Genomic DNA, 25095 nt, shown 5'->3' on the forward strand with positions numbered 1-25095 from the left:
CATTATAATCATCACAACACAGACCCTTCCAGAATTGTAATTGTTACTGGTATGTCTTGTTTGGATGTTATTCGACCCAAACAAAACAATGGAACGTTGAACGTTGAACGTTTTTCTTTAATACATTTATGATTACAAACAATTTCAAACAACTCAGATAATCTACACAGAAATGGAACTTAGTATACCATGAAATGTTTGGATACTTTACCGCAATGCCTCACAGAGACATGCCAAGGAGCTCTTTTGAAGGACTTACACAAAGATAAAATATACATATCACTAATATCACAGTTATATGACATATTAATTACACCATAATCATAATAATAACCAATAAGACTGTCATTGCTTTCTTCAAGTGCCTCCATTTCAAAGCCTCTTAATGTGCAAACTTCTTAATCACAATGAAACGTTTCTAACAATGATTACATTTAACTGTATATTGTCCCTGTGATTAGAAACAAACAAAACTCTACAAGCACTATGTGCTGCCCTCTATTGGTCGATAGTTGGAACAGCTTGATCAAATGAGCCATTTTCATCATGGTGTGATTTTAGAATCGTTTTCTGCAACAATTATAATAAAAATAATCTAACAATTTCTGGTGCAGTTTGAAATATGTATGCGAGAAAAATATATTGCAGTTGATTTATTATCCTGGTTTCAACAGCACAGCGTATGGTTTTAAGTTTTTCTATGAATGACTTTCTGAATCTCTCTCAAAAGGTCAGCTTTGTTATTTCTGATGTTCTCCTCAGCTTTCTCCAGCAGATCATGAATCATTTCACAGCTGTAGGGCGGTTGGAAGGTTCTGTATCTTTTCTTCCACTTTGTAATTTCTCCTGTTTACACATTTCAGCACCTGGGAGTTTTTATATTTGCTTTTTCTGCACATTATAACTGACAAAAACGACATCCTAATCTTATTTACTATTTGCAGTGCAAAGTTATAAATTGTGCAAAATGATTTCATTATTTACCAGTATTTAAAATGAATGTTGGAATTACCTTCACAATTAATAATGTTGAAAAGAGGGATATGAATCACAGTCGGCGCATGGTGGCTTTCAAACACGTAGAAGTCTTTTGGAGTGTGTTTGTCCTGCTCAGGTATGTGAACTTCGGGAAATGGAATGTGTAGCTCTTTGCATGTTTTAGCAGTCTGAACAACTGTCTGTAAATTTAAAGAAAACCGTTTATAGAAAGGTTTGTTTTTTACCTGTGACAAAAAATATGCCAATAGTAAAAACAAAGTATGTATTTACTGTGATCTACAAAGTACCTTGAATGGGTCACTATCACTGAAATCAAGAGAGATAATGAGATCAATGTGCCTCTCTTTCCTCAACACTGAGAAATAAGGAGAGTTGATGAAGATTCCAGCATCCTCATAATGTCTTGTTTCTTCTTTCAGGATACACGGAGAAACCTCCGGGGCTGATAATAAGGGTGAAATGTAAACTTCTGGTTTAGATACTTTTAAACAGATACCATGTTAGTACTAAAGTATTCTTAAGCATTTTGATGTCAGATGTCATTGTGCATGAATTTAAATACTATAAAACAAATCAAAGATGTTAGCATCTCTTAGCGTCACTGTACCGTGGAACCATTACAAGAGTATAGTATTCTGTATACACTATACTGTATACCTAAATAATATCTCCAGTAGATGTGACTTAACCTCTGGCTTTAATAGTGTATCAGTGTATGTCTACGGTCATATGGACGTTTAGTGTCAGTATTAGAAATGTCAGAGAGTACTATACGAGTGCACTACACTGCAGTTCAAGAGTTAAGGATCATTTGACAGAAATGTTTCTCATAATCTTAAGAATCTTCTAGTCTGAAGGTGTATGCTGAAATGCTTCAATTTAATTTATAGGCGAAAACATATTAATTTCTATTTTAGGCAACAAAAAAAGCATAACGAATGGGATTGTATGACTAGCAAAGAAAAAACAGCCAATAAGAGCTCAGAATAGGTGGGAACTTCTTTAGTCTATTTTAATATGGTGACACCTCAAGATGCTGGTTGATAAAATGGCAATTTAAGAAAGTGTTATTCTATAGTTTTGATGAGCGTACTATTATTATAATATAACATGTGGATAACGGTTACCAGTTGTGACATAATTGCTTTGTTTTGCTTAAGCTGTTGTGGCGTTCGTTCACATGTTTATAGATTATTATACCCAGCGATCAGATGCATTTTAAATAATTGCAAAAAAAGCAACTCCCCAGATGTCAGTCCCACATAGAGAACCTGTGGCCATTCCCCAAAAAGTGAGTGGGTAAGCAGAAGCACACAAATTGAGATAAACTCAGAGCACTAATGTTTGCATGATGTAAACACCTTTAAAACTTAAGACACGCTAACTTTAGATATCCTGTATACCATAGAAACATGTGGCAAAATAATCTACAAATACAGAAGCAGCTAACTTTGCAAAACACAAAATTGATACTTTTGGCCAGGACTGTATTGAAATGAAACCGGAACAGTAGTAGAAGTTTTTTGTTTATTTTAATAATTTTACCATTACATTTTCCTGTTAGTTATTTTGCTCACCTGTCATGTTGTAGAGAAAGTTATATGTTGTGCCCCAGATCCAGCGTGTTGCTAACTCAATGCATTTAATAACAACTTTCCATACCCCATTATCTAAATGAAAAAATAAGTTTACATAATGTAATTTGCCTTCTTTATCAGAACATTAAATAATGAATAAGTTGTTTTAAGATTTTAGTTGGTAAAATCAACATGGCAGCACAAAATGACTGTAATGACTTACAATTTAGTTGTTTCTGCAACCAGTCTGAATACCACTGGCATACATATAGAGTTTGTTCCTGAATTGTCTTCCTATCTATTCCATCCGGCATCATCTGGAAGGTAGTGACAGTCTCATATTCTTCTTTGTTAACCTTTCCTTAAAGAACAATAAAATGTCATTATGTAATTTAAAAACACATTAGGTAAGGTGTTATTATTTATCACCTACATAGCGATAAATTTACTGGTGATGTGTTACCATGGAAACCAACAGGTGGGTGTTATCTAACAAGTTATATTAGTGTGATTTCACATTTTAAAGATATGATGGATACCTCTTAGCAAATCACTAAGGATTTCAATGTGAGATGAAGGGTCTTCCTCTCTGAAGAACAGAAGATTCAGTTCCACAAGCGTCAAAGTCAACTGGTGCACTTCATGTAGATGTGGAGGGCTGAGCGACGTGTGGTTACACATCACATCTGACTCGAGCCAAAAGAGCTCTGAAAGAGATAAGAATGCAGATGTTTAATGCATTTGAATGGACATAGACATAAAACAAATTTAAACCAGACAGATTATGTCAATGATGTTATGTTTTTAGTAAGGCAGTGTTTGTCCTTAAACATGTAAACTTACCTTTTATTAATATTAAGAGTTCCTCCATTATCTTTTCATGGTCAGCAAAGACGCTACCACAGAGACCTGCGGAACACCAACAAGAGAGACAAATGAACAGTCAGCCGACCAAAACGTTCAACTATACACACATTTGTGTTGTTACCTTGTAGGTACAACATTTCAATCTCAGGCTGGTTTTTCTTCTTAACACCTTCATCAAATTGACATCCAAAACAGGAGGAATCTACAAAGGCTCCAGTGATGGGGTACCCAACCTCATTGGCTGTGATCTCAAAAAAGACATCTGACAGAAAACTGTAAGTCTCATATGTACGGTTCACACACAAATGGCTCTTTTTGTATTTTGAATGATTGCATTATAAATGATACTGTCAGTAAAATGTTTAACTGAAATAGTTTTTAGAATTTGGTTTGTCATCTTTTATGACATCATGCAGTTGACAGTCTGATCAACTACCTGCTTTCATTTTTTCCCGATTGCTCTTCTTATCGATCACAGTGTAGATGGGATACGGATCTTTGCTGTGTTTGCTCTTCTGATGGGAAAGAGGATTTTCATCTATCTGTAGAGAGGTTATAATATTATGTATAGTGTACATTTGACAATGTTTAATTTCCTCAGATCCGACCATCCCGAAGCGTATTGTGCCAGTGAGACTGATTTTAATATAATCTTAATGAAATGCAAATTAAAAACTGAGCATTATTTCCTCACCTCTTTCACAACCTCAGTTATTACTAGTGCTGCCCAGATGTCGGTCAAACTGAAATTGTCTTTCTGGTAGTATTTTTTGAGTACTGACAGTTTGTCCATGAAACTGACTCCATCACCAGTGAGTCTCTGTATGATGTCATCCTTCACTTCCTCCAGCCTACAGGACCAATCCGGTTCTTTGTATAAAGAGGCCATGCACCTACCAACAAAAATCTATGTTTACATACAGTATGTGGGTGTGTTTGTTGGGACTTGAATATATACTGTAATATTAATCTGACAGATACGTTCATTTTTTTAGCATGAATCGGAAAGTTTACCAGGTGGATCCAGAGACCCCGCACATGTACATCATGCAGTCCAGTAGACCCTCTTTAAACAGCTGGACCAATGACCCCATCAAACCCACCATTGCTCTCTCACCACCACCAGAACCCAAGAGTGCAATGTTGGGTACTTCCTCCTGTAAAGTGCACAGCAAACAAAACGTGTATTGTCAAATATATTTAATAAATGACATATCACAACTAAGGAGTGACTTATATTTTCTAACGTTTGCAGTTCAAACAATAAATCAAAATTGGCTTTTTAAAAAACATAATTGTTATTCATATGTATATCAACTTAATTTGGCCTAATTTATTCACATACTGTCCATTATTCATCGTCTTGCAGTGGCAATATCACACTTTCTGATATACAATCCTGACAATCTTGCTATTGTTTTTGCTTTAACGGGTATACTATTGTATATATCCATTTGTTACCGGGCTACAGTCTATGTTATGCTGCAGAAGACATTGTAGAACTGATTCTCTCCTATTGGACACGTGATCTTTCTCAGCCTCATTCAGAGAGTGACCGATTCGCACCGCACTGCTGTTAAAATAAAAAATCAAAGACAGACAGGACAGTTCACAAAAGTATTGAAAAAAAGATATGACGCAAAACTGAGGAATAACAGATTGTAAAACTGAATTTGCTCGAAATTTACCTTTCACTTTGGTTTCCTATTGGCATCTGTAAAGAGACAATAGATAAGATAACCACAAAGCATTAGAGCCTTATATTGAAGCAATGATCAGATAAATCAAAAGTATTATTCAGAAAGCAAATACAGACATTTGAAGGTCACTTACGCTGGCTGGTAGAGGTTGAAGTCTACATACCAAACTGAAACTTTTCATTGAGAGCATGTGACCATATGAAAGAGGAAATACAACAACTGGAGTAAGCGAATGTAAGATATCCAGAATCAGTGCATTTCCTCATGGTGTTGATGAAGAAATATCATTAACATATTAAATATATACAGTATAGTAAAATATATAAATATTGAAGATAAACAAGTCATTTCATTTTGTATATTTCAATACATACTATTTCAAGCAGCTGACAAAACCCTGTTGACTATCTTAGAATCAAAATGGCTACAAAAAGTGCTAAAAAAGTGATGCCATATAGAAGAACCATTTTTAGAACAAAGAACCCGTTAGATAAAGGTTCTTAAAAGAACCATTTCTTAGTTTAAAGAACCTTTAAAGATTTGCACTACAAATAACCTTTTCTGAATCAGAAAGGCTGTACATTGGTTAATAAAGGTTATTTAAAGAACCGAACAGCAAAAATAGTTTTTCTATGACATCATTTAGTACATATTCAGTTTTTTGGAACCATACAGCCTTTACACACAAACATCTCTAAATATGTTAAACATTGTGCCAAAATGAGGCAAAAGATCTCAGCTTCACATCTCTCCTCATAATTGTGAACATGTTCATTTGTAAGGAAAGTGTGCTGAGTATAAATGTGTGTATACGCACAACTCCAGCAGGTGTGTTTGTGTTAGCAGAGCTATAAAGATTGAGACAAAGCACACAATGACAATATAACAAAAAATCCTTCTTTGAATCTTCGTCTTCGTCTCAGCCATGATCAGATCTGTTTATCTTGATCTCAATGCTGCACCAATAAACATTCAGAAAGACAAATGACTGCAGCCGTTTGACCAATTGTTGCACATTTCCATATTCAATAAAGAATCACAAAGAAATATATTCGCTCGGATACACAAACAAAGACCAACTGATGATGTCAGGTTAGGGTGTTTGCACGTGTGTATGTCTTTATGAAACGTGCATTGTGAGAGCATGTTATCTGCGTGTTGTGTGTACAGACACAGTTTAACACACATGCACACATGTATGTGCAGACGGCGTCTCTGACGTCAACCACCATCATCAAAAAACCGGTGGCTGACCTCTATGATGTTAAGTCAGATATCATCAGCATTCAAAAGTGATAACTTGACCTTTGACCTACGAAAAGGCATAGTATGAAGGATGCAAGTATAAATCAAAAGAAGCAGATGTCTAATGCTGTTACTATTATGCAACTAAAGCAATGAGGATGTTTAAATGAAAAAATGAAGCTTGAAAAATGAAATTTTGTTAGTAAATTGTTGGTACCAGAATGCAGTGCTAATGACGGGAATGATTGAGTTGCAAATGTAAAAATATTAAGGTAAAATATAATTATAAGTTACAATTATATTTAAAAAGTATAACAATGCATGTTTAGTTGGAACAGTTGAAACAACGCAAATAAAACACAGAAACCAAAAATAAACTTTAAATCAGGACAGCCATTTTTCATCTTAAGATTTTCATTATGGTGCCACCCATCTTATCACCAGTAAAACATTCTGTGTGCACAGAAACAAAGAAGACTGAAAGAATAGAGTGAGAATGAACAGAAATGATGGAGTGTGTGTGTGTCGGGGGGGGGGGGATGGTATGGGTGAATGGGAGAGGGAAACAGGTATAAAACCTGCAGCATAACAGAGCATCAGCCACCACACACATGAACACACAGCCAGAGACAAACAGACAGACGAGAAAAGAACAAGAAAAGGGGTGTCAAGACATCTTACAAGGTAAGAGACAGATTTTTCAACAAAATCTTTTAATTGTGAAACCAAAAAGATTACAAAGGGGTTTTCAACAGCAAATTTATGACATGAGAAATTTCAGTTATTATACAAGTTTGTATGTTTTGTGTTGTTTAACTACGTTAGCTAATGCATTGTCTTACTGTAACAAACACAAACTTTTTGTAACTGACAAAAGCTCGCTTGAGATAGCACGCATACACATTTAAGATGCTCTTCTCTAGCTGTATTTAATAAATGGTAAAAGAAAAAGAGCTTTAAATGCCAAATAAAATAAAATGTAGTGAATAAGATTTTAAAAAAGCAAATAAGGTTTTAATAATTACTAATAAAATACCTTACAACTATACTACATTAGGCCTACTAACCAACACCAAAACAAAGAATTTAATATAACATTTACAATATCATATTGAATATTAATACAATATATTTTAATTTAAGACAACACCACAAAGTATTGATGTTTTGTATGGTAATTACATTTTTTACTGTAGGTGATCCAATTTACTATCTTTTATAAACACAACAGTGTCACCAGTAGCTCACATAACTGAACCCTATAATTCAAAGATTTAAGAAAAAGGGTGCACTGGTTCATGTCACCTCATTTCTTTCCCCTTAGACATGGAGACAACAGAGATGAAGGTTTTACTAGCTGTGTTTTGTGTGGTTAGCATTCTCCAGCCCTGCCACGCAGTCTCTAGTAGTGGAGAATGCTACTTCAATGCAAAAGGTAAGAAAACACAAAGCAATGAGAGTTTGGATAAACCATACCCTGACAAAACAATAAAGATAGATTACAAATATTTTAAGCCGACACAAATGCAACATTAGAATTCAATGTAGGATGCATACAATTTAAGGCCATATTTATAGTCTTTATGCATGAGCGGCGCATATCGGCGCGGTCAGAATCTCAGAGGTCAGACAATGCATTCAAGTTATACATTTTATCAGCATGCAACTAGCTTTGGATAAGTCTGCCAAATCACTGTAGAACTAAACATTGTTAAAAAATCCCATTGCAGCCAGCTGTGAACACAAGGGTCATGTATTTGACATTGGAGAGATGTGGATCAATGACGAATGCTTCCAGTGTGTATGTTTCGAACCTTTTGGAGTTGGCTGCTGTGAACAGTACGTTTCCAAAACACATTTGCGCATAACTACAACTACACGCAACTGATATGTAACATTGTTCTTTACTGTCCTCTAGTGGAAAGCAGCCAGTAGACTACCCGCCTTGGTGCGAAATTGTTAGAAAGCCAGATTCCTGCACCGTCGCTGTGGTGATGAAGGCCAACCATAAACTGCCCTGTCTGTTCGGAGGAAAGAGCCGTTTGAGATCCGAAGGGCTGCTGTGGAAATCAGATAATGACGCTCTCTTCTAGACCGCATTACAGAACTCTTAGATGTAAAAAGTTCTTTATGGACACAAAACGGAACAGTTTTGTGTAAAAAGGAACCTGACATGCTCTCATTTTTGTTTGATACTAAAATAAGATTTCAGTATTTGGTATTCAGTGTTTGATATATGTCCCAGCTTGATTTGAGGCCTTGGAACATTGTGCATGCATGGAAATCTGACCTGAAGAGGGCAATGTAAATTTGATTTGAATAGTGCAAAAGGTTAACATTGTTTTTACTTTTTTCATAACACTACATCATCAGATTTGAAGTACATTTTGTGAATCGCAGACCTGCAATGTGTGCAGTCTTAGACCACACTGTATGTGACCAACAACAAAACACTATAAAGCATTGATAGCTACTCAAAATCTGTGAATTCTCTGTCTACAAATAGATATCAGGAACTTTCTAAAAATGTCTACTGTCTTTGCTTAAAAAAAAAAAGAAACACTTGAGTGACAGTAAAAATTATGGTCTTTATTTAAAAAAAGAATTTAGCCATCATTACACAAGATACAGACAGTAACATAGTGATTACACGTCATTGTGGGCTCTTTCCAGTTAAAACTATGTGTTCACCCATTAAATCCATATACTATTAAGTGTTACATTTCGCTCCCATTTATTGTGTTCATAATACATATTTAGATCTGCACGGCTTTGAGGACTTTCAAATCTCGCAGTGACACTGACTTGAACTTGCGGTAAAGAAAAAACTCTGATCTTCAACCTTCCCTGGGTAGAGTACGGATCTTTAAAGCAAACAAGACGAAACTAAACAAAACAGGCCACCATTCATAGTGCGTGAGGAAACCACGACATAGTTCCCTTAGCTGACGCCCACCATAAGCCCACAACAGTGCAGCAATTCAAATAGTGGTTTGAAAAAGGTTTCGTGTTAAAATGCTGGGGGTGTATCCCAAACCAAAAAAAAATACATACATTACTCCAAACAAGCCAATGCTTTCTATAAAAAAAACAAAAATCAATGGTCAGCCCGGCATGGTTGTGCATACTAATACAGACCACATGGTGTGGTTTTGGTCCCAAAACCTGCGACACCAGGCAGCGGAAACATGTGCAGAATGAACAGCTAAGAGGAAGACGAGAGGAGTGGGTTAGCACCAGACACAAGCTTTAATATCCTTGTTCATAGAAACAGCCTGAATCTGGCTATCTGGTGATCAAAAGCCAGTCGGGAAAAGACCGGGAGATAAGGAAAACGTGGCAGTTTTGGTTGGATTAGACATTTGCCACTAATGCAAAGGTCTGCTCAACTAATTAAACTTCCAAAAAAACAACACCCCAACATCTACGGTGTAGGATTTTTGAGATGCAATAACTGACAGTAGCTCACGTCACTAGTTTTTAGGAGCACATCTCCTCAGAAACAAAGTAATTTTAAATCGAGAGGCACCGCTTTTTTGCAAGTAGGCTTGGTGAGCTCTACCCCATATGAAAACAGGCTCAAAGAAAATGAAAGAATCACATGTGCAGAGGCAAAGAAAGCAATTGAGATGAGAATTGGGTGTTAGGAAGGGAAGGAGGATATTCATGGTCCAGGTTGTTAGAAACTGTTGAGCTCGCTCAGGGTCTGGTCCAAAGTGGCATGAATCTTGACGTTCTCCTCTTTAGCACCTCTCAGTTTCTCTGCAAGAAAACAAAAATCCCACAAAGGATACCAAAGTGAAACAACCAATATTAAATCTTCTTTGTTGAATCTTAAGAAATCATTTAGGTTGCAGGTATGCTGCATTTAGGGTTCTTAACAGTTGTATTTAATGGAGATTTAAAAAGAACAAATTGATGTTTAGTGGGGTTTATTAGATCTAGTTTCTAGGTATGATCAGTTAACAGGTTTAAAGTGAAGTCCTCCTTGGATCTTTAAGATGTATTTATAAACCACTAAAAAATGTATTGTTTCTTTTCTATGGTATCATATGAACTTGAAAAGCTTCTCTAATGGCAGCAGTTCAAGTTTCATGTATAAAAAAACGCAACAGACACATTCACAGCTCAGAAACATTTAAAATATGTCATAGATAACATTTAGTTCAAGTATGTTGGGGTTTGTATCAAAGATTGTTAAATGTCAGGCTTTACTTTCACTTCAGCATTCAAGTACAAATAAAAAATGTATGACTGCTATCGAATGAGACTTTTTTTGATTTAGTTGTATGGCATATTGTCATCCACTTTAAGGAACAGTTCACCCAAAAATACAAATTCTGTCATCACGGTCATCATCCTCGCCTTATAACCAAACAGTTCAGTTATACAGATTTGTAACAAGCATTCTTCCAAATATCTTTCTCATCGAACAAAGAAATGTATACATATTCGGAGAAACGAGTAAATGAAGACAGAATTGGGTGAACTGTCCCTTTAAGCTTTAGGAAAAGGATGGGTTTTTAAGGTTATTATTATCCCATTACCAGTGTTCATTAAATAGCTAAATCAAACTTGTGTGTAACCGTATAAAAAGGTATATTTACAGTTTTAGATTAAAAATATACTTTCTTGTGCTGCGGTGGTGTAAATGTATAAATATTGCCTGATAGAAAGATTTTCGATTTGGAGAGTTTTTGTAAAAACAGATAATTCATCAATTCATGTTTATGTGTTTTATCGTGTTAGTTAACCTTTTTGTATTACTTCATCAAAATCACCCATTTGCAGTTTGGTTGAAATTACTAATGCAAAATAACACAAAAGTGATTTAGAACAAATATGCTCTTCATTTGTATTCTATGTAACCTATCCTATTTACGTCTGTAGGTTTGTGCCCAAACTGCCATTAACATTTAGAGTGACCTTCATCAGTAAGATGTATAGACATTTCCTTCAACCATCATGCTGATAAAAAGCTGGTAGGTCATCGAAATAAAGAAAGAAAGACAAGCAGAGATTCAAAAGAGAGCAGAGCTTTTTTTCTTCTCTTCAATAAACAGAGAAAAGGCATCAAAATACAGCAGAGGTCAAAGAGAAGAAAAAAAAAGGACAAAACAAGAACATTCTTTGAAGAGACAAATTTGCTAAGATGAGTCTGGACCTAAAGAACTAACACTCATTCAGAGAAAACAGAAATGCAGAGATGCTTAAATAAAGAAGACAGTACAGAAACCGGCACATGGAACAACTGTGAAAAGGGAAATACACCGAAGATCAGAGAAGAAATGAGCAACAGATATGGACAGAAGATGAGGAAGACGAAGGGGAACATCTTGACGTCACAGTCAGCCAGAGAAAAGTCCAGAAACTCTTTATCTGTGAATGTGAGGGAATATTACAAGCAATAAAGTATAGTCCTTACATAAACACTATTCAGCATTTTAAAGGCGGAGTTACTCATTGCCAAATCATAAGGTTAGGCAAGGCGAAACAAAAACAGTCCATTTCGCTAAAATGCAAGAGAAACGCTTATAAATAGTCATAAAAACTAATCTATGACTAAAAAAATTGAATGCTTTGCTTTACAAAATGTGATCTTTAAAATTAGTAAAATCTGAAATCCCTCACACAGTTTATTAGTTATTATAGTAGTATGTTAATAACAACAGACTCATGTTAGTACTGCATTTCAAGTTGTCAACCTTCACACAAACGCATCTAAAGCAGTAAAAACTGAAAACAATCGCTGTCAACTATTAACGTCGAAGCAAAGCTTTATGCTGCATACTAAAAAGTATACGATCTGAGGTTATGGAGCTCAAGGTTAGCTAACCAACTCGGTCACGAGACTCGAAATCTGCCACGGCTGCAAGACTCGCCACGGCAACAGCAGAACCCACAGCCACACACATGCACAAGCCTGTATTTACATAGAGGTCATGTCGTTGAGGGCATGATCCAACTCTTCACTAATGGCCTTGTACTTGAGTTTCTGAGCATAAAGCTCATCTGTTCACGTTCAAAGAGAGAAGGACAAAGGCGGAGAAAGTAGGAAGGAGATATAAAAGAAATGAGAGGAAATAGGAAAAAGGCAAAACTTAGATTATGACAGTTGACGCGGGCAGGAAAAGGATAATTCTATGTATAGAATGAGTAGTATGACAAACAAAACAATGTTGGAAATGGAGGCGAGGAAGAGAAAATCGTACCTTCCAAATCATCAATGGTTTTCTCAAGTTTGGCCACAGACCTCTCGGCAAACTCAGCACGGGTCTCAGCCTGGCAGAAAGAGATATGTTCAAAAGGAAATGTGTTAGTAGTATAAAAAAGAGAAACTGTTATGAGTATGCAATACTATTTATCTAGTGTTTATAGAAACAAAATATTTCGATTAATTCCTGAATTGAAGTTCACTCAAATCGCTGTTCATATTCATAAGAATTATGCAAAAAAAAACATTAATATTAAGAAAACCGTTAAAATGCACGCTTGGGTGCCATGTTAAACATTTAATCTCTACGATAAAGCAAATGTTCGTGTAATCTCATGTCACCTCCTTCAGTTTATCAGTGAGGATCTTGATTTCTTCCTCATACTTGTCTTCCTTCTGGGAATACTGCATGGGAAAAAACAAAAGTGAATTAGGCGAGGAAAAATGTGGAATGTTTTAGCTCTGCATACTTCAAATGAAACTTTTAAATATTTTCAGAACAGCTCTTAAGGTGCAATTCAGCACAGCTGTCTATGTTTTGACATAGAAACTTCTGGGGAAAAATTAAACTATGTAGGCAGGCTGAGCCCTGCTGCTGTTGTGCCAGGCCTGCGACATGCTGGCTGCAAGAGAGACTTGTGTTGTGCTGTCAGAGACATGAACAGATCAGGACTTGTGCGCTGGAATGCAGCTGCAACATTAACAAAACAGCAGGTACGAGTGAAGAGCATAAACACTATTTGAGCAATTCAAAATGATAGATTCACAAAGCCCTTTATGCATCCGACTTCACATCATTGGATTTATACATCCCAAAAAAGATTTTGCATTTTGAATTGGTACATAAACATTAAATGATGCAATTTTTCTAATTGTAAAATTTCTCAATTTATTTTTTAATTTATTGATTTATAATCTAGAAATTGAGGTGCCCAACACCCACATGAAGGTGCTTCACATTGCCATGGAATAATCCTTTTTAAATGGTTCCATAAAGAATCCATTACATCCAAAGCTCCTTTGTGTTTCACACAAGGTTCTTTGTGGAGAAAAAAGTTCTTCAGATTATAAAAAGATAAGAAAGAGATGGTTCTTTTAAGAACCTTTGACTGAATGGTTCCTTGAACCAAAAAGGCATCTTCTATGGGATCGCTGTGAAAAAAAACTTGAGCGCCTTAATTTTAAAGAGTGAAAAATACATCGAACAGTTCAGGCATATAAAAAATATAAAAAGTTTCTTTCTTTTTTCTAAACCAATATCTAATTTATGGACTAGCAAAACAGCATTTTAGAGGCAGTGTTTAAAGGGGGAGGAACTAAGGCGCAAGTGTTCAGAGAAGGGTTTAGTCACATCTGTACAAAGTTGTGCTACTAAATTCACCCCTTCAACAATTCTTATTCGTATGCTTCAGGCGATGTGTCAAATCTGGATCTACACTCTTGAAAAAAAGGTGCTCAAAAGGTTCTTCACAGCGATGTCATAGAACCATTTTTGGTTCCACAAAGAACCATTCAGACAAAAGTTCTTTAAAGAACTCTTTTTTTTATAATCTGAAGATCTTTTTTGCAAAAATAAAGCATTTTGTGAGATAGAAAGGTTCTTCAGATGTTAAAGGTTCTTTATGGAACCAAAAGGTTCTTCTGTGGCATCGAAGAACCTTTTTTTCATGCAGACTGAAGTCTATGGTTGTTGAGTCACACCGTTTGAACAAGTCATTAAAACGTACATTTATTCAAACCCACACCAATGCAAATCATACCAGCAATTAATGTCTAGAAAATACAATCTAAAACGTTACTACCCACAGCATGCTGTCATCTCATGCAACACAGCATTCATTAGTTTCACTACCGCTTCATTAACTAATGACTTCTGCTTTGTTTTCGAATGGCAAGACCAGTTTAGCATCATTCTAAACGGATGACAATTGATGCAATTCCTTGACGCAACGGCCCCCGGCATAATCCAGCCCGACACATGTGGCCTTTCGCTGAGGGTAATGACATTAAGTCATATACGAGCAAAAGGCCACTTGTAAATGAGGACCATTGGGTTACGCTCACACGACTGGTCATGTCGCTGCTTAAGCAATTAGGGAACTTGTATTTGATTGCACGGAAGGCAATATGCAAAGATTAAATCAGAGACCAGTGCTCCACGGAGGTTAAAAAAGATGCACACTAAAACCAGAGATCGTGCAAAATGACACACATAACACCATACCTTCTCAGCTTGGGCCTCCAAACTCTTAAGATTGTTGGTAACATTTTTCAGCTCCTCCTCCAGCTCAGCGCATTTGCTATATACAGAGCAGCCGATTTTATTTTGTAGGAAGAAGATAAGAGAGAGAGACAGAGGGGAAAGGACAGAGATGATGACAGGCCAGTTGCATCAGCAACTGAGATGATGCTAAACATAAAAACTGTACAAAAGACACCTTAAAGAAACAGTTCACCCAAAAATGACAATGCGGTCTTCATTTATTCATCCTTAAATGGAATACTTCACCCAAAAATGAAAATGCTGACATAATTTATGATTGTTCCAAACCTGTATACATTTTTTATAAAATCTTTGTTCTGCTGAACACACAGGGAAAAATCTGGAAGATTGGGAGACAATGGGGGGTGAGATTTGACATAGAATTTATTTTCTCTATGGCAGTAAATGGTGGTTGAGATCTGACAATCTACCAAATTTCTTTCTGTGTGTTCAGCAAAACAAATACATTAATTTAGGTTTGGAACAACCTAAGGGTGAGCAATTGATGACAATTTTCATTTTTGGTATCCTAAAGTAACCCCAAATCTGTATAAATTTGCCCAAACTGTCCCTTTAAATTATAATGTTATTAGTATATGGAATTCACCAAAAAAGAAAGTTAACTTTTTGCTTTCTTGTGAAATACAAATTAGGGTGTTTTGCAGTTCTCCACAAAAAATATTAATGTTAAGCACCAAACATAAACTAATGTTATTATAATCCATTCAGTTATTTATAGTTTTTATTAACAGGTGAGCATGGAGATTATTTTCAGCCCATACCATTTACATTTCAAACAGCTCATTTAAGAAATGATTGTATAAATTCCAAAAAGACAATTTATAATTGTTGGAGCTTGGCAACCCTAGACACCATTCACTTTCACAGTATGAAGACATCAGCCAGGACGAAATAACTTGTGTTCCACTGTTTCTCAATGACCTTCATTCATTTTTGGGTGAACTATTCTAACATTACTTTTGTCTCATAGCAGAAGTGTTCTGGTGCTTTATATATCTGTTGAGTTCAATGGGCAATTGTGCTGTGTGGCGAGCTGGTTCAAAGAAAAAGGAAGCACAACTATTATAAATCTGATGTGAAAAACGTCCTTCTAAGCAAATTCTTGAGGAACATGCAAGCTTAAGCTTCAGGCAGATATGACGAAGGGTTGCAACTGAAGCGCGTGCAATGCGCATGCCATGTTCTGCAAAAAACCTTGCCTCTATCATGCTTTCTGGTTAGTGAATGCATTTAAAAAGAATGGATAGGGAAGATGAAGGGACAAAAAGATGGACTGGTGAAGAACCAGGTTAAACAGTAGAGGCGCAGACTAAAGAGGGCCAGTGCTGGATGGAGGAGTCTCTTTTTTCCGTTGACGACTATTTGGCTTGTCATTCAAATACACAAAACGTAGATCCTGCTCCAAAGCGGGTCACACGGTCTAATTTTCCTGGGTTCCGCACACCCCACGTCTCCAAAAACATTTAACAAACACAAAATGTTTCAAGCGGGGTAAGTACCTTGTCCTCTGAGGCCTGGAGAGACTTCAGTGTCTGGTCAAAACCTCTCAGCTCCTCTTCCAACTGCTTGACATGGCTGTTAGTTTGAGCGGGGAGGGGAAGGTATGTCAGGTCAAAGGTCACACATGCACAAACACAAATGAGAAAGGGTGGGGAAATATGAATTTAAGATGGAGTCAAGCCAATGATATCACTCGCGTGCACGCACACACGCCCGCCCTCTCACGCACATGAAAGAAGATTACGGTTATGAAAGTGCATTCCTATTGTCATGCAGAATGAGGCATTTTGCTCACGCTGAGAGAACAATGAGCTTTAAAAGGACACAGTGGAAGACGCCGGGAGGTATTATGCTAAAGAGGACGGTATGTTTGGTCTATGCTGAAGTTTATGTGCGTTTAATGTGAATTGTGATGTTGTATCTGCGATTAACCTTTCGGCAAGCTCTGCTCTCTCCTCTGTACGCTCCAGCTCACCCTCCACGATCACCAGCTTACGGGCCACCTGTAACAAACACCCATCACGATAACACGTATTATGGAGAATCAACACAATATTAGATACAACTGTGGATTGTAAACCAAGAGTAAGCGAATTATTAAGGCTTTTACCTCCTCGTACTTGCGGTCGGCTTCCTCAGCGATGTGCTTGGCCTCCTTGAGCTGGATCTCCTGGAGCTCCATCTTCTCCTCATCCTTCAGAGCCCTGTTCTCAATAACCTTCATCCCTCTATTCGAGAGATAGAAAGGAAGGGAATCAGAAAGCGTGAAGACTTGAGGAAGAGATGACAAAGTATCAGTTTGAACAAACACGTTGAATCATAATCTTGTGAGGGTAAACTGTGCCACGCCCAGAAAGCCACGCCCTTACACTATATAATATACAGTTCAGAATTTATACCTGATATAATACATCATATCAGATTTGCACCATTCAGTCCGAAAGTGAAACATGTTGGTATGTGAAAATGCAAACAACACACATCAAACAAGGACTTTGAATATTCCTGCAAAGGAAGCTATTTTTGTGCATTTCTTTTCCTATTTACATTCCGTATTTAAGTTTTCTCCATTCCTAATGCATTTCATACCCCTTGACTAGACACTGCTTAGAGCTCTCAGAAAAGAGTCTGTTAAGGGCTATGGCTACGCACTTTATTCAGATGGTAGCAGATATACCGAAATGGCATTAGGAGTATTAGTCAAACCTGTTTAAAAAGTAAAAAAAAAACAGTTAACAAGTTTAAGTGCGCACCTCTCGCTCTCATCTGCAGCTTTTTCCGCTTCCTCCAGCTTCTGCAGGGCCGTGGCCAGTCTCTCCTGAGCGCGATCCAACTCCTCCTCGACCAGCTGGATACGCCTGTTCAGAGACGCCACCTCTGCCTCAGCCTACAGCACAAATGTGTGAAAAACAACACGAGATTGGAGGAGATAAACTATTCCAGAGAACTTCAGGAACGCGTGGTGATGAAGAACAAGAGGACGGGAAAACATTGGACTGAATGGGAAACGAGACCCGACTCGGAACATATCACGTGGAGTCAAATTTGGAAGCTGGAGTCAATGAGACACTGGAAAAACAGTACATTTTGGAAATATGGTGAGCAGAGCGGCACCACACAGCTTTTAGGCTATTCTGTCATCACAAAACTGTTCATTTTAGGAATACATTATGGTAACAATATTACTTTTGCCATAAAAGCCTTGTAAATGCACTGAAGGGGTTACAGTCCACATGTAGATTAGTGTTTGGTTTACTCAATGTCTTTGGTAAACCTACAACTTGCAACTGTGTCAAGTAATCGGTTAATAAAGTGATTTGCGACTAAAGCAAGTCTATGGGTTAAGATGTAGAATCCCAAGCTATTCGTTTAACCAGATAAGTACCTGCAGAGCCATTTTATTTATTAAGAAAATTACCGTAGTTTTACTATAGTAAGTGTTGAAATCCTGTTTGTGATGGATGGATGGATAGATGACCATCTGATTTACAATCATTTAAATGTGGTGACACCATTGTGAATTTGTATTTGGTATGGTTTTACAACAAACACCACAGTTAAAACTCGAATTAATATTAGTAAGGGTAAAGAGGGGCATTCATATTTAACTAAAATAACCAAAGAATGAAGCTTGGGTCTATAAGTTAAAATAAAGTGTATTGGACTCCTGAAGAGTTTTATTCAAAGGGCCTGAAGCGCAAAAGCAGGTTGACTGCCGCGCCTCGTCAGCTGAGAAACGGGACCAATGACGAGCCGCGTTCAGCGCTCGTGCACGGCTGGCGGATATGACGACACCACTAACCAACACTGGAGTTTCGCTCCAAATAAGGACTGAGGAATCTAAAGTCTGCGGGGTGAGTTCATCTCGCGTAATTCCTAAGAGAGGAAAGGCTGCTCGAGTGATAAGCGACCTCAAGCACAAAAATGTCGACGAGCATCGATTTGAATAAAACTCATAAGTCACCAAAGATAAAAACGGGCAGATAAAAGCCAGAGTGCTGTGCGCGAGCGCATCAAAGTGCCGAGACGTCCACCTGATGGCCCAGATGTTAACGTTAAACGGATGATAACGCACACAGGTCTACACGACTAATGGAGAAATACTGGAACGTGACGTTACGGCTCAATTGATGACCTTCCTTTTAAAAATAGCAGAATTGTAATGATTCAGCCCAAAGTGTGTTGTGACTTCCTTTAGGCCTCACCCGCAAAATCAAGCAAACAATGTGCGAGACTCAGAGGATGGGATAAAACCCGTTGCCATTAGCTTATCCAAGTACACGAAGTGACACGGAGTTCAGTTCACATATATATACACACCCCACTAATCTGTATCAATGTTTTGTGGCCATCTAATAAAGTTAAAGTGCAATTGAAAGTATTCAGTAGATGACTCGACCGTACGCGGTTTGGATTTTGCAATATCTCACAGGCCCATCCTTGATCTAAGGCGACAACACAATTTTAAGAGCTCCGATAAACACGTGAAACGAGCTATTTATATGCAACGTCCTTTTGTTTTAGCCATCAAATTGAGTTCGTTCTTGTCATAGCTACAAGGGCGTTCAATCTGGGGTGCGAACGTAAAAAACCGCGACAGTGCGCGCATATGGATACATTGTTGCGCATAAAACGTACCGAAAATGCATTTCAAGGCGGGCATCGATACACTTACCTGCTCTCTAGCACGCTTCTCCTCCTCGACCTGCCTCTGCAAAATCTCGGCTCTTTCTTCTGCCTCATCCGCTTGCTGTTGTAAAACTTTAATTTTTCTCTTTACCGCATCGATGCTGTTGGATCCGGCCATTGTAATGTGTTAATTTAGGAGTAGTGTGGTCGAGTGAATCAGACTCTTCTCGAGCAGCGTAGTGGACCGAGACGTGAAGAAGAAAAAAAAGTCCAAGGCACCAACGCCCCGCCAACAAGTCAAACGCAGCGAGAGTGGAAGTAACGTGAGGATCAGATGTTACGCGCACACGCCTCTGTTTTTTTTGATTGGAGCAGAGAGACCTCGATCAAATGTTCTTGAACGCGAATAACAGCGTTTAGGAAAATAAGCAAGATGTTATCAAAGACCAGTGGTCGTCAGAAAGCGCTCAAAGTTTACGTTTTTAAATCAATAAAAACTCGAGGCAAGGACGTGGCAATGTTTCCTAATTCACTGGCTTCCGCTTTGAAGCGTTTCAATGGTGCAACACGCTCGTTCCTTTTTCAAATCAATGAATGAGTTTTAATGTCACGTAGTCTTTGCTTTCCCTCCCCTGGCTTTTCTTCACCCGATTTGTTCAGTTGCCCAAACTCTGCCTTTTTAGAGCACTTCCGGAGAACCCCACCCTGTCCCCAACGGTTTAAGTGGATGATAGTGGGGTGTAACGCTGATCCTGGAACAGAGACGGCGCGGCGTGAAGTCTCGGCGGGATGGGTGGCGATTCGGTTCAGAGTTGATCTGCGGTCAGCGTTTGTTTTATTGCGACACCTGCGTAACTCTTAAGGAAATGCCACCCCCTGTTTTACACGTGTCCTGACCAGGTAGATGACGTAGCGCAGATACATCATTATTATGACATTCCAGGCCACTCCTTTAAACGGGGAATGTGCTGCTAGTGGATTGATGAATGAGATCCGATGGTTTTTAGGATGTAGTGCTCATTGTCAGATTTGATCTGATCAGTGATCAGTGATCAGACACGGCCTATTTAAAACCATCGCAGTTCCGGTTTGCTGATTGGAGTTTTTTGTATTTGTTTGAATTAGGCTTATTCGGAGAAAAATTGCTTGTATTTTGCTTATAAAAAATGATAATCAAGAATATTTTATATTAAAGTAATAGACAAGCTACATCTACTTACTTTTGAGTTAAATGAAGTCCGTACAAATATGCACTTAAAAATCCCTGATTTGATCTTTGATACATTCGGTTTCTTAATTGTCCATGAAAAGCAAATGTCATGGTTTGTTACATTTACAAAACACATATTTTAAATCAAAACTCCACAGTTAAGCACATATTTACATATCTCATAAAATCCACAAAGGGGCCACGGTCTTGGGTAAACAAACCCTGATTTAGTTATGGCTTGGGCGGCGTGCCTCGCTGTTCTCTGAATAAGAGCAAAACCAAGGAGTATAACTTATGTGTCCGTTTTTGACAGAAAGCTACAGATTGTAGCAGTTACATGATTGTTGAGATGACTTCATGAAAATAGTTTTTTTAATTTTGTGAGTGCTGATAAGATAGCAAATACTAATAGGCTAATTCTAAAACATTAACATTGTACAGTTTTAAGATTCGATCGTAGACTTCCTTCACCGGATTACATTAGGTCATTAAAAAAGAATCCAGAACTGAATTTACAGGCCTGGGCAAAACCCGAGCAAGACTATTGTTGTTATACTGATGCCTGTTTCTCTCTGTGGTTTAAAAGAAACGATCTTTCTGACATTCTTCAGAGTGCTTAAAACTGGTTTAAAAAGTAGGCCTTAAGGGAACAGTGTTTTAAGTTGATTATGAAATATGTACATACGCGAATACCTTTTCATATTGTGTAGAATTAACTGTTTAGCCTCAACAAAGGTTGAAGGCAAAGGAATGCTGACTAATACTGAATCATTCAGCTACAGAAAAGAATCATGTTGTAATATTTCCTGTCTCCCTTCAGCAGTACTGAACAAACAACTTTGAGACTGGCCATTTGACGTATGTACTGCCATCTCACCACACGGTGGCGCCACATGAACAACATACTGCAGATCTCGGTTGCATTTCCTCTTTGAGTTGACGGTCTGATAGTCTTTTAATAGCCTACCTAGCCTAAAAGAAATACGTGAGACTTTATAGTATAAATATTATGATTAAAATATATAAGGAAAATTAAGTAAGTAAACTTAGTGTTTTTTCTTAATTTCTATTTTGCATTACAATCTTTTCGTATTTTATTTCCTTTTGCATTTCCTTCATTTTAGTTTTTACCTTTGGTTCATATATAGATACAATATTAAAATTTCACTACAAGTTGAATACATTTCTTGATTCTGGAAGGTAGGCCTACTTAAAATTATTATTTAATCTATGAGCTAAAGTATAGATAAAACAAACATAAACATACATTTAATATACACAAATATACTCTCAATTATATTAAATAAATTATAGTAAATATTATAATAAATAACGTTGTAGGAGGACATTAGGAATGGCAACCGGGTAATGGCCCTTTAATAGAAAACTATAGAAAATCTATTATAAATATATGACTTTTAGTGGTACATTTGTTTCAAGCTAGTCTGCAATTCCATTGGTCTTCCAATGGCCAAGAATACCAATACATAGCACTTATTATTTTAATGTAATTTCCTCTCACCCAGACATTTGAGGCAACTTGATAAGTTTCAAAAATCAAGGCCTCTTCCAAAATGAGACTGTTTGCATTATAGGTTAAAGGTGATATGGTATATGACATTCTGACCTCTAGGATACACACACATAAATGCACACAGACAAACTTACCCAAGATGACAAGATGACCCACCAACCCACTGCAGCTGTTTATGTGTTTTTATTAGAAGCTTAAACTATGACATATTTATTTTCTAGTTCACCAGCAACATTTATGAATATTTGGAGTGCACAGAGGTCTCACACCTTAACCTCTTACATTTGACCATGACTATACACGGGACAGTGCATCAACACTATTAGGCCTCCTTCATAGAAATCTTTTTTAAAGTATTCGCCCCTTCATTCAAATTGGATCACTGTGGCATGTCTAAGTTCAAGTAATAATGGATCAAGCTCTAAAATATCACTGTACTCAATCAGGTATTTTGCTATGCGGGATAAGGTACCGGATCGGCGCGCACTGAAGTTTTCTCTCAAGGTTGGGATGGAAATAGATTTTAAAGCGACAGCTGTAATGAAGGCACACTCACCCACTGTTAGAATCTTTTGTTCTCGTTCTGTCTGTCGGATTAAGGGTTGGTAATCCTTCTCACATTACAACGTTATATTACAGTGTATATATACCAATCTGACTGAGCATTTTGATGCCAGATAAATATCTCATGCCAGAGCGGTTCCTTATTCTTAAAACATCTAAATAAAAAAACACAGTATTGTATTTCTCTAACATTATTTTAGTGCGCACACCCAAGCAGCATCTTATGAAGGCCAAACTTTATGACAACAGGTGTGCTTGCTATATGGAGAACAAAGTAACAATGAGCAATAGATGGACATACTTGGATGATGGCACAGGCTTAGTTTAGCTGTGGAGCCGAGAATCAAGTTACACAATGGCTAGTTTTTCTTCCCTGCTTATGGAGGATTTGTCTGTTAAATGCTGGTGTCAGTTTTAAACATGTATGTTAAACATTGTTTAAAGATAAAAACAAACATATAATAGAGCACTGTTTATTTATATTTTTATCAAATATATTTAAAATAATCCAAGCATGCCTCATATTGAGTAAATGCATCGATGAAGATGGAGGAGTTCCTGTTCATCACGTCCATTGTGTTGCTCTCACAAATGATTTACAATCTTTTTGGGGACCGATGGCCCAACTGAACGCACAAAATCCCCTTTACTTGTTGTGACCTTTTTGGTGTATCTGTTAAAACTTTGAGGGGAAGTGAAGTTCAAAGGAAGTTAGGTTCAACGACAGTAAGATTATATTAAAGGGGGCGAACGCACTAGGGATTATGGGTAAAGGATTGTTGGAGCCTGGCTATTGACATCACAGTCAAAAAAGGGGATCGCGACAGAGTCAGCTGTGAAGGAGTGAACAGGAAAAAATGAGAAGAATGAAGGGGGCGGGCCGACGAGAACACAGGGATAAAGTTTAGGATGCTCTGTTTGTCTGCATGCGTGTGTGTCATTTTGTGTTCATCACTCACATCTGCAGCCTTCTTCTCAGCTATCTCCAGTTTCTCTTGGGCATCCTTCAGAGCCTCTGAATATTTATCCAACTCGTCCTCAGTTCCCTTAAGTTTCTTTTGCATTTGAATCAGTTCATCCTCATGCTGGAAGAAACAAAGAAACAGTGAGAGTGGGGGGGTGCGGCGGAGAAGAGTGTGAAATATTCTCACCGTAGACTCATACCCCATATTACATATTCACACATGCCCACATCATTCCTTCCCAATCACCCTACCCCTCAAACTGGCACTACAAGACCCAATGCAGTCTTATTTAAACCTTATTTTCTTTAACTTCCAAGGGATCTTTAACTTCGCTTGAGATTCTCAGCGCTACCCACATCTGATCTCTTTATCTCCTGCTAAGACTCTCTTCATCCAACTTGCGTTCTTCCAGTTTAACACAACTGTTTTCATGTTGAGACATCAATGTTTAAGACACCTGTCATGTATTAGCAGTGGATCAACTTTTTCAAGGAGTGCATATTATCAAAGTGAGCTAAACTAATTGTTTAGTTGGATGACTATTGTGAATTGGACAATCTAGTTTAATTATATTTAAATTATATTTCCAGAGTGAAAATACTTAATAAATAGAAGTCTCCAACATTGCATCTTGGTCTGCTCTAAAGCGTTGAGTATTTGGACACTTAAATTATATAAAATTAATTCAGAATGTCATTTCATTGTACATGTGCTTTAAGCATTTTCTACCAACTGGCCAAGGTCATTTTTAGGTGATGCCGCCAGTTCCTATAACAGTGGACCATGTTAAATATTTAATTGAGAAGTGTACTATATTCATTTGCTATTTCATAATTCATAATTTTTAAGGGAGGCTTAAGTATCCCTGTGATTTTTGGGGCCCTTGTGTATTCCAAGACCTCAGTTCTCCCAAGAACCTCAGCATTCAGTTAAAACCTCCTTTAGTCAAGATCAAATTTAGTCATCACAATTATCTTAGTTTTCATCCCCTTTGAAGCTAAGATCCTTCCGGCCTTTTCTGCCTCAGCCTAACCTGTTTGCTTCTGTCCTCTGCGGCTTTCTTATCGGTCTCCGCCTGCTCGGCCTGGTCCAGAGCGTTCTCCTTATCCAGCTTGAGCATCAACATCTTCTTCTTGACGGCTTCCATCTTGGTGTTGGTCGGTAGGGCTCACGGTAGGAGAAAGAGATGAAGTGGATATGTCACCAAAGGTGAGAAGCTGGGCTGGAACAGGAGCTGGTCGAGAGAGGGAGTAAAGTGAGGAGAGACCAAACTCAGCAAAGCATAGCAGGAAGGCATTTATATCAGA

The 25095-nt window shown here is 37.6% G+C and overlaps 3 protein-coding genes across 10 annotated transcripts; 1 reads left to right on the forward strand and 2 right to left on the reverse strand.

The window, feature by feature from the left end:
- Positions 1–98: 98 nt before the first annotated feature.
- Positions 99–5335, reverse strand: pla2g4c (phospholipase A2, group IVC (cytosolic, calcium-independent)). Of its 2 annotated transcripts, none has more exons than XM_079484237.1 (14): positions 5277–5335; positions 5132–5157; positions 4905–5016; positions 4458–4600; positions 4138–4336; positions 3880–3985; positions 3565–3705; positions 3420–3485; positions 3116–3283; positions 2800–2937; positions 2577–2669; positions 1287–1441; positions 1013–1178; positions 99–846 (listed from the first exon to the last, which is right to left on the reverse strand). In XM_079484237.1, exons 1-14 carry the CDS (start codon positions 5331–5333, stop codon positions 689–691), a joined length of 1728 nt encoding a protein of 575 aa, XP_079340363.1. In that variant the 5' UTR covers positions 5334–5335; the 3' UTR covers positions 99–688. The 2 variants fall into 2 exon arrangements, with proteins under 2 accessions (XP_079340363.1, XP_079340364.1); XM_079484238.1 differs by having other exon boundaries at positions 5260–5290.
- A 1661-nt stretch (positions 5336–6996) lies between these two features.
- LOC306910768 (prostate-associated microseminoprotein-like) lies at positions 6997–9107 on the forward strand. Its single transcript, XM_079485590.1, has 4 exons — positions 6997–7072; positions 7713–7823; positions 8119–8227; positions 8307–9107. Exons 1-4 carry the CDS (start codon positions 7000–7002, stop codon positions 8479–8481), a joined length of 468 nt encoding a protein of 155 aa, XP_079341716.1. The 5' UTR covers positions 6997–6999; the 3' UTR covers positions 8482–9107.
- tpm3 (tropomyosin 3) lies at positions 8957–25062 on the reverse strand. 7 transcript variants are annotated; one of them, XM_079485587.1, is made up of 10 exons: positions 24822–25062; positions 23783–23908; positions 17640–17773; positions 16997–17114; positions 16819–16889; positions 14827–14902; positions 12945–13007; positions 12601–12670; positions 12322–12400; positions 11411–11767 (listed from the first exon to the last, which is right to left on the reverse strand). In XM_079485587.1, the coding sequence occupies exons 1-10, from the start codon at positions 24933–24935 to the stop codon at positions 11764–11766; spliced, it is 855 nt and encodes a 284-aa protein (XP_079341713.1). In that variant the 5' UTR covers positions 24936–25062; the 3' UTR covers positions 11411–11763. The 7 variants fall into 7 exon arrangements, with proteins under 7 accessions (XP_079341709.1, XP_079341710.1, XP_079341712.1 ...); XM_079485586.1 differs by lacking the exons at positions 11411–11767; positions 12322–12400 and adding an exon at positions 8958–10150; XM_079485585.1 differs by lacking the exons at positions 11411–11767; positions 12322–12400; positions 14827–14902 and adding exons at positions 8958–10150; positions 16386–16461.
- Between the last annotated feature and the right edge of the window lie 33 nt (positions 25063–25095).

Source organism: Barbatula barbatula (assembly GCF_947034865.1).
Source record: "Barbatula barbatula genome assembly, chromosome: 21".
NCBI classification, from domain to species: domain Eukaryota; kingdom Metazoa; phylum Chordata; class Actinopteri; order Cypriniformes; family Nemacheilidae; genus Barbatula; species Barbatula barbatula.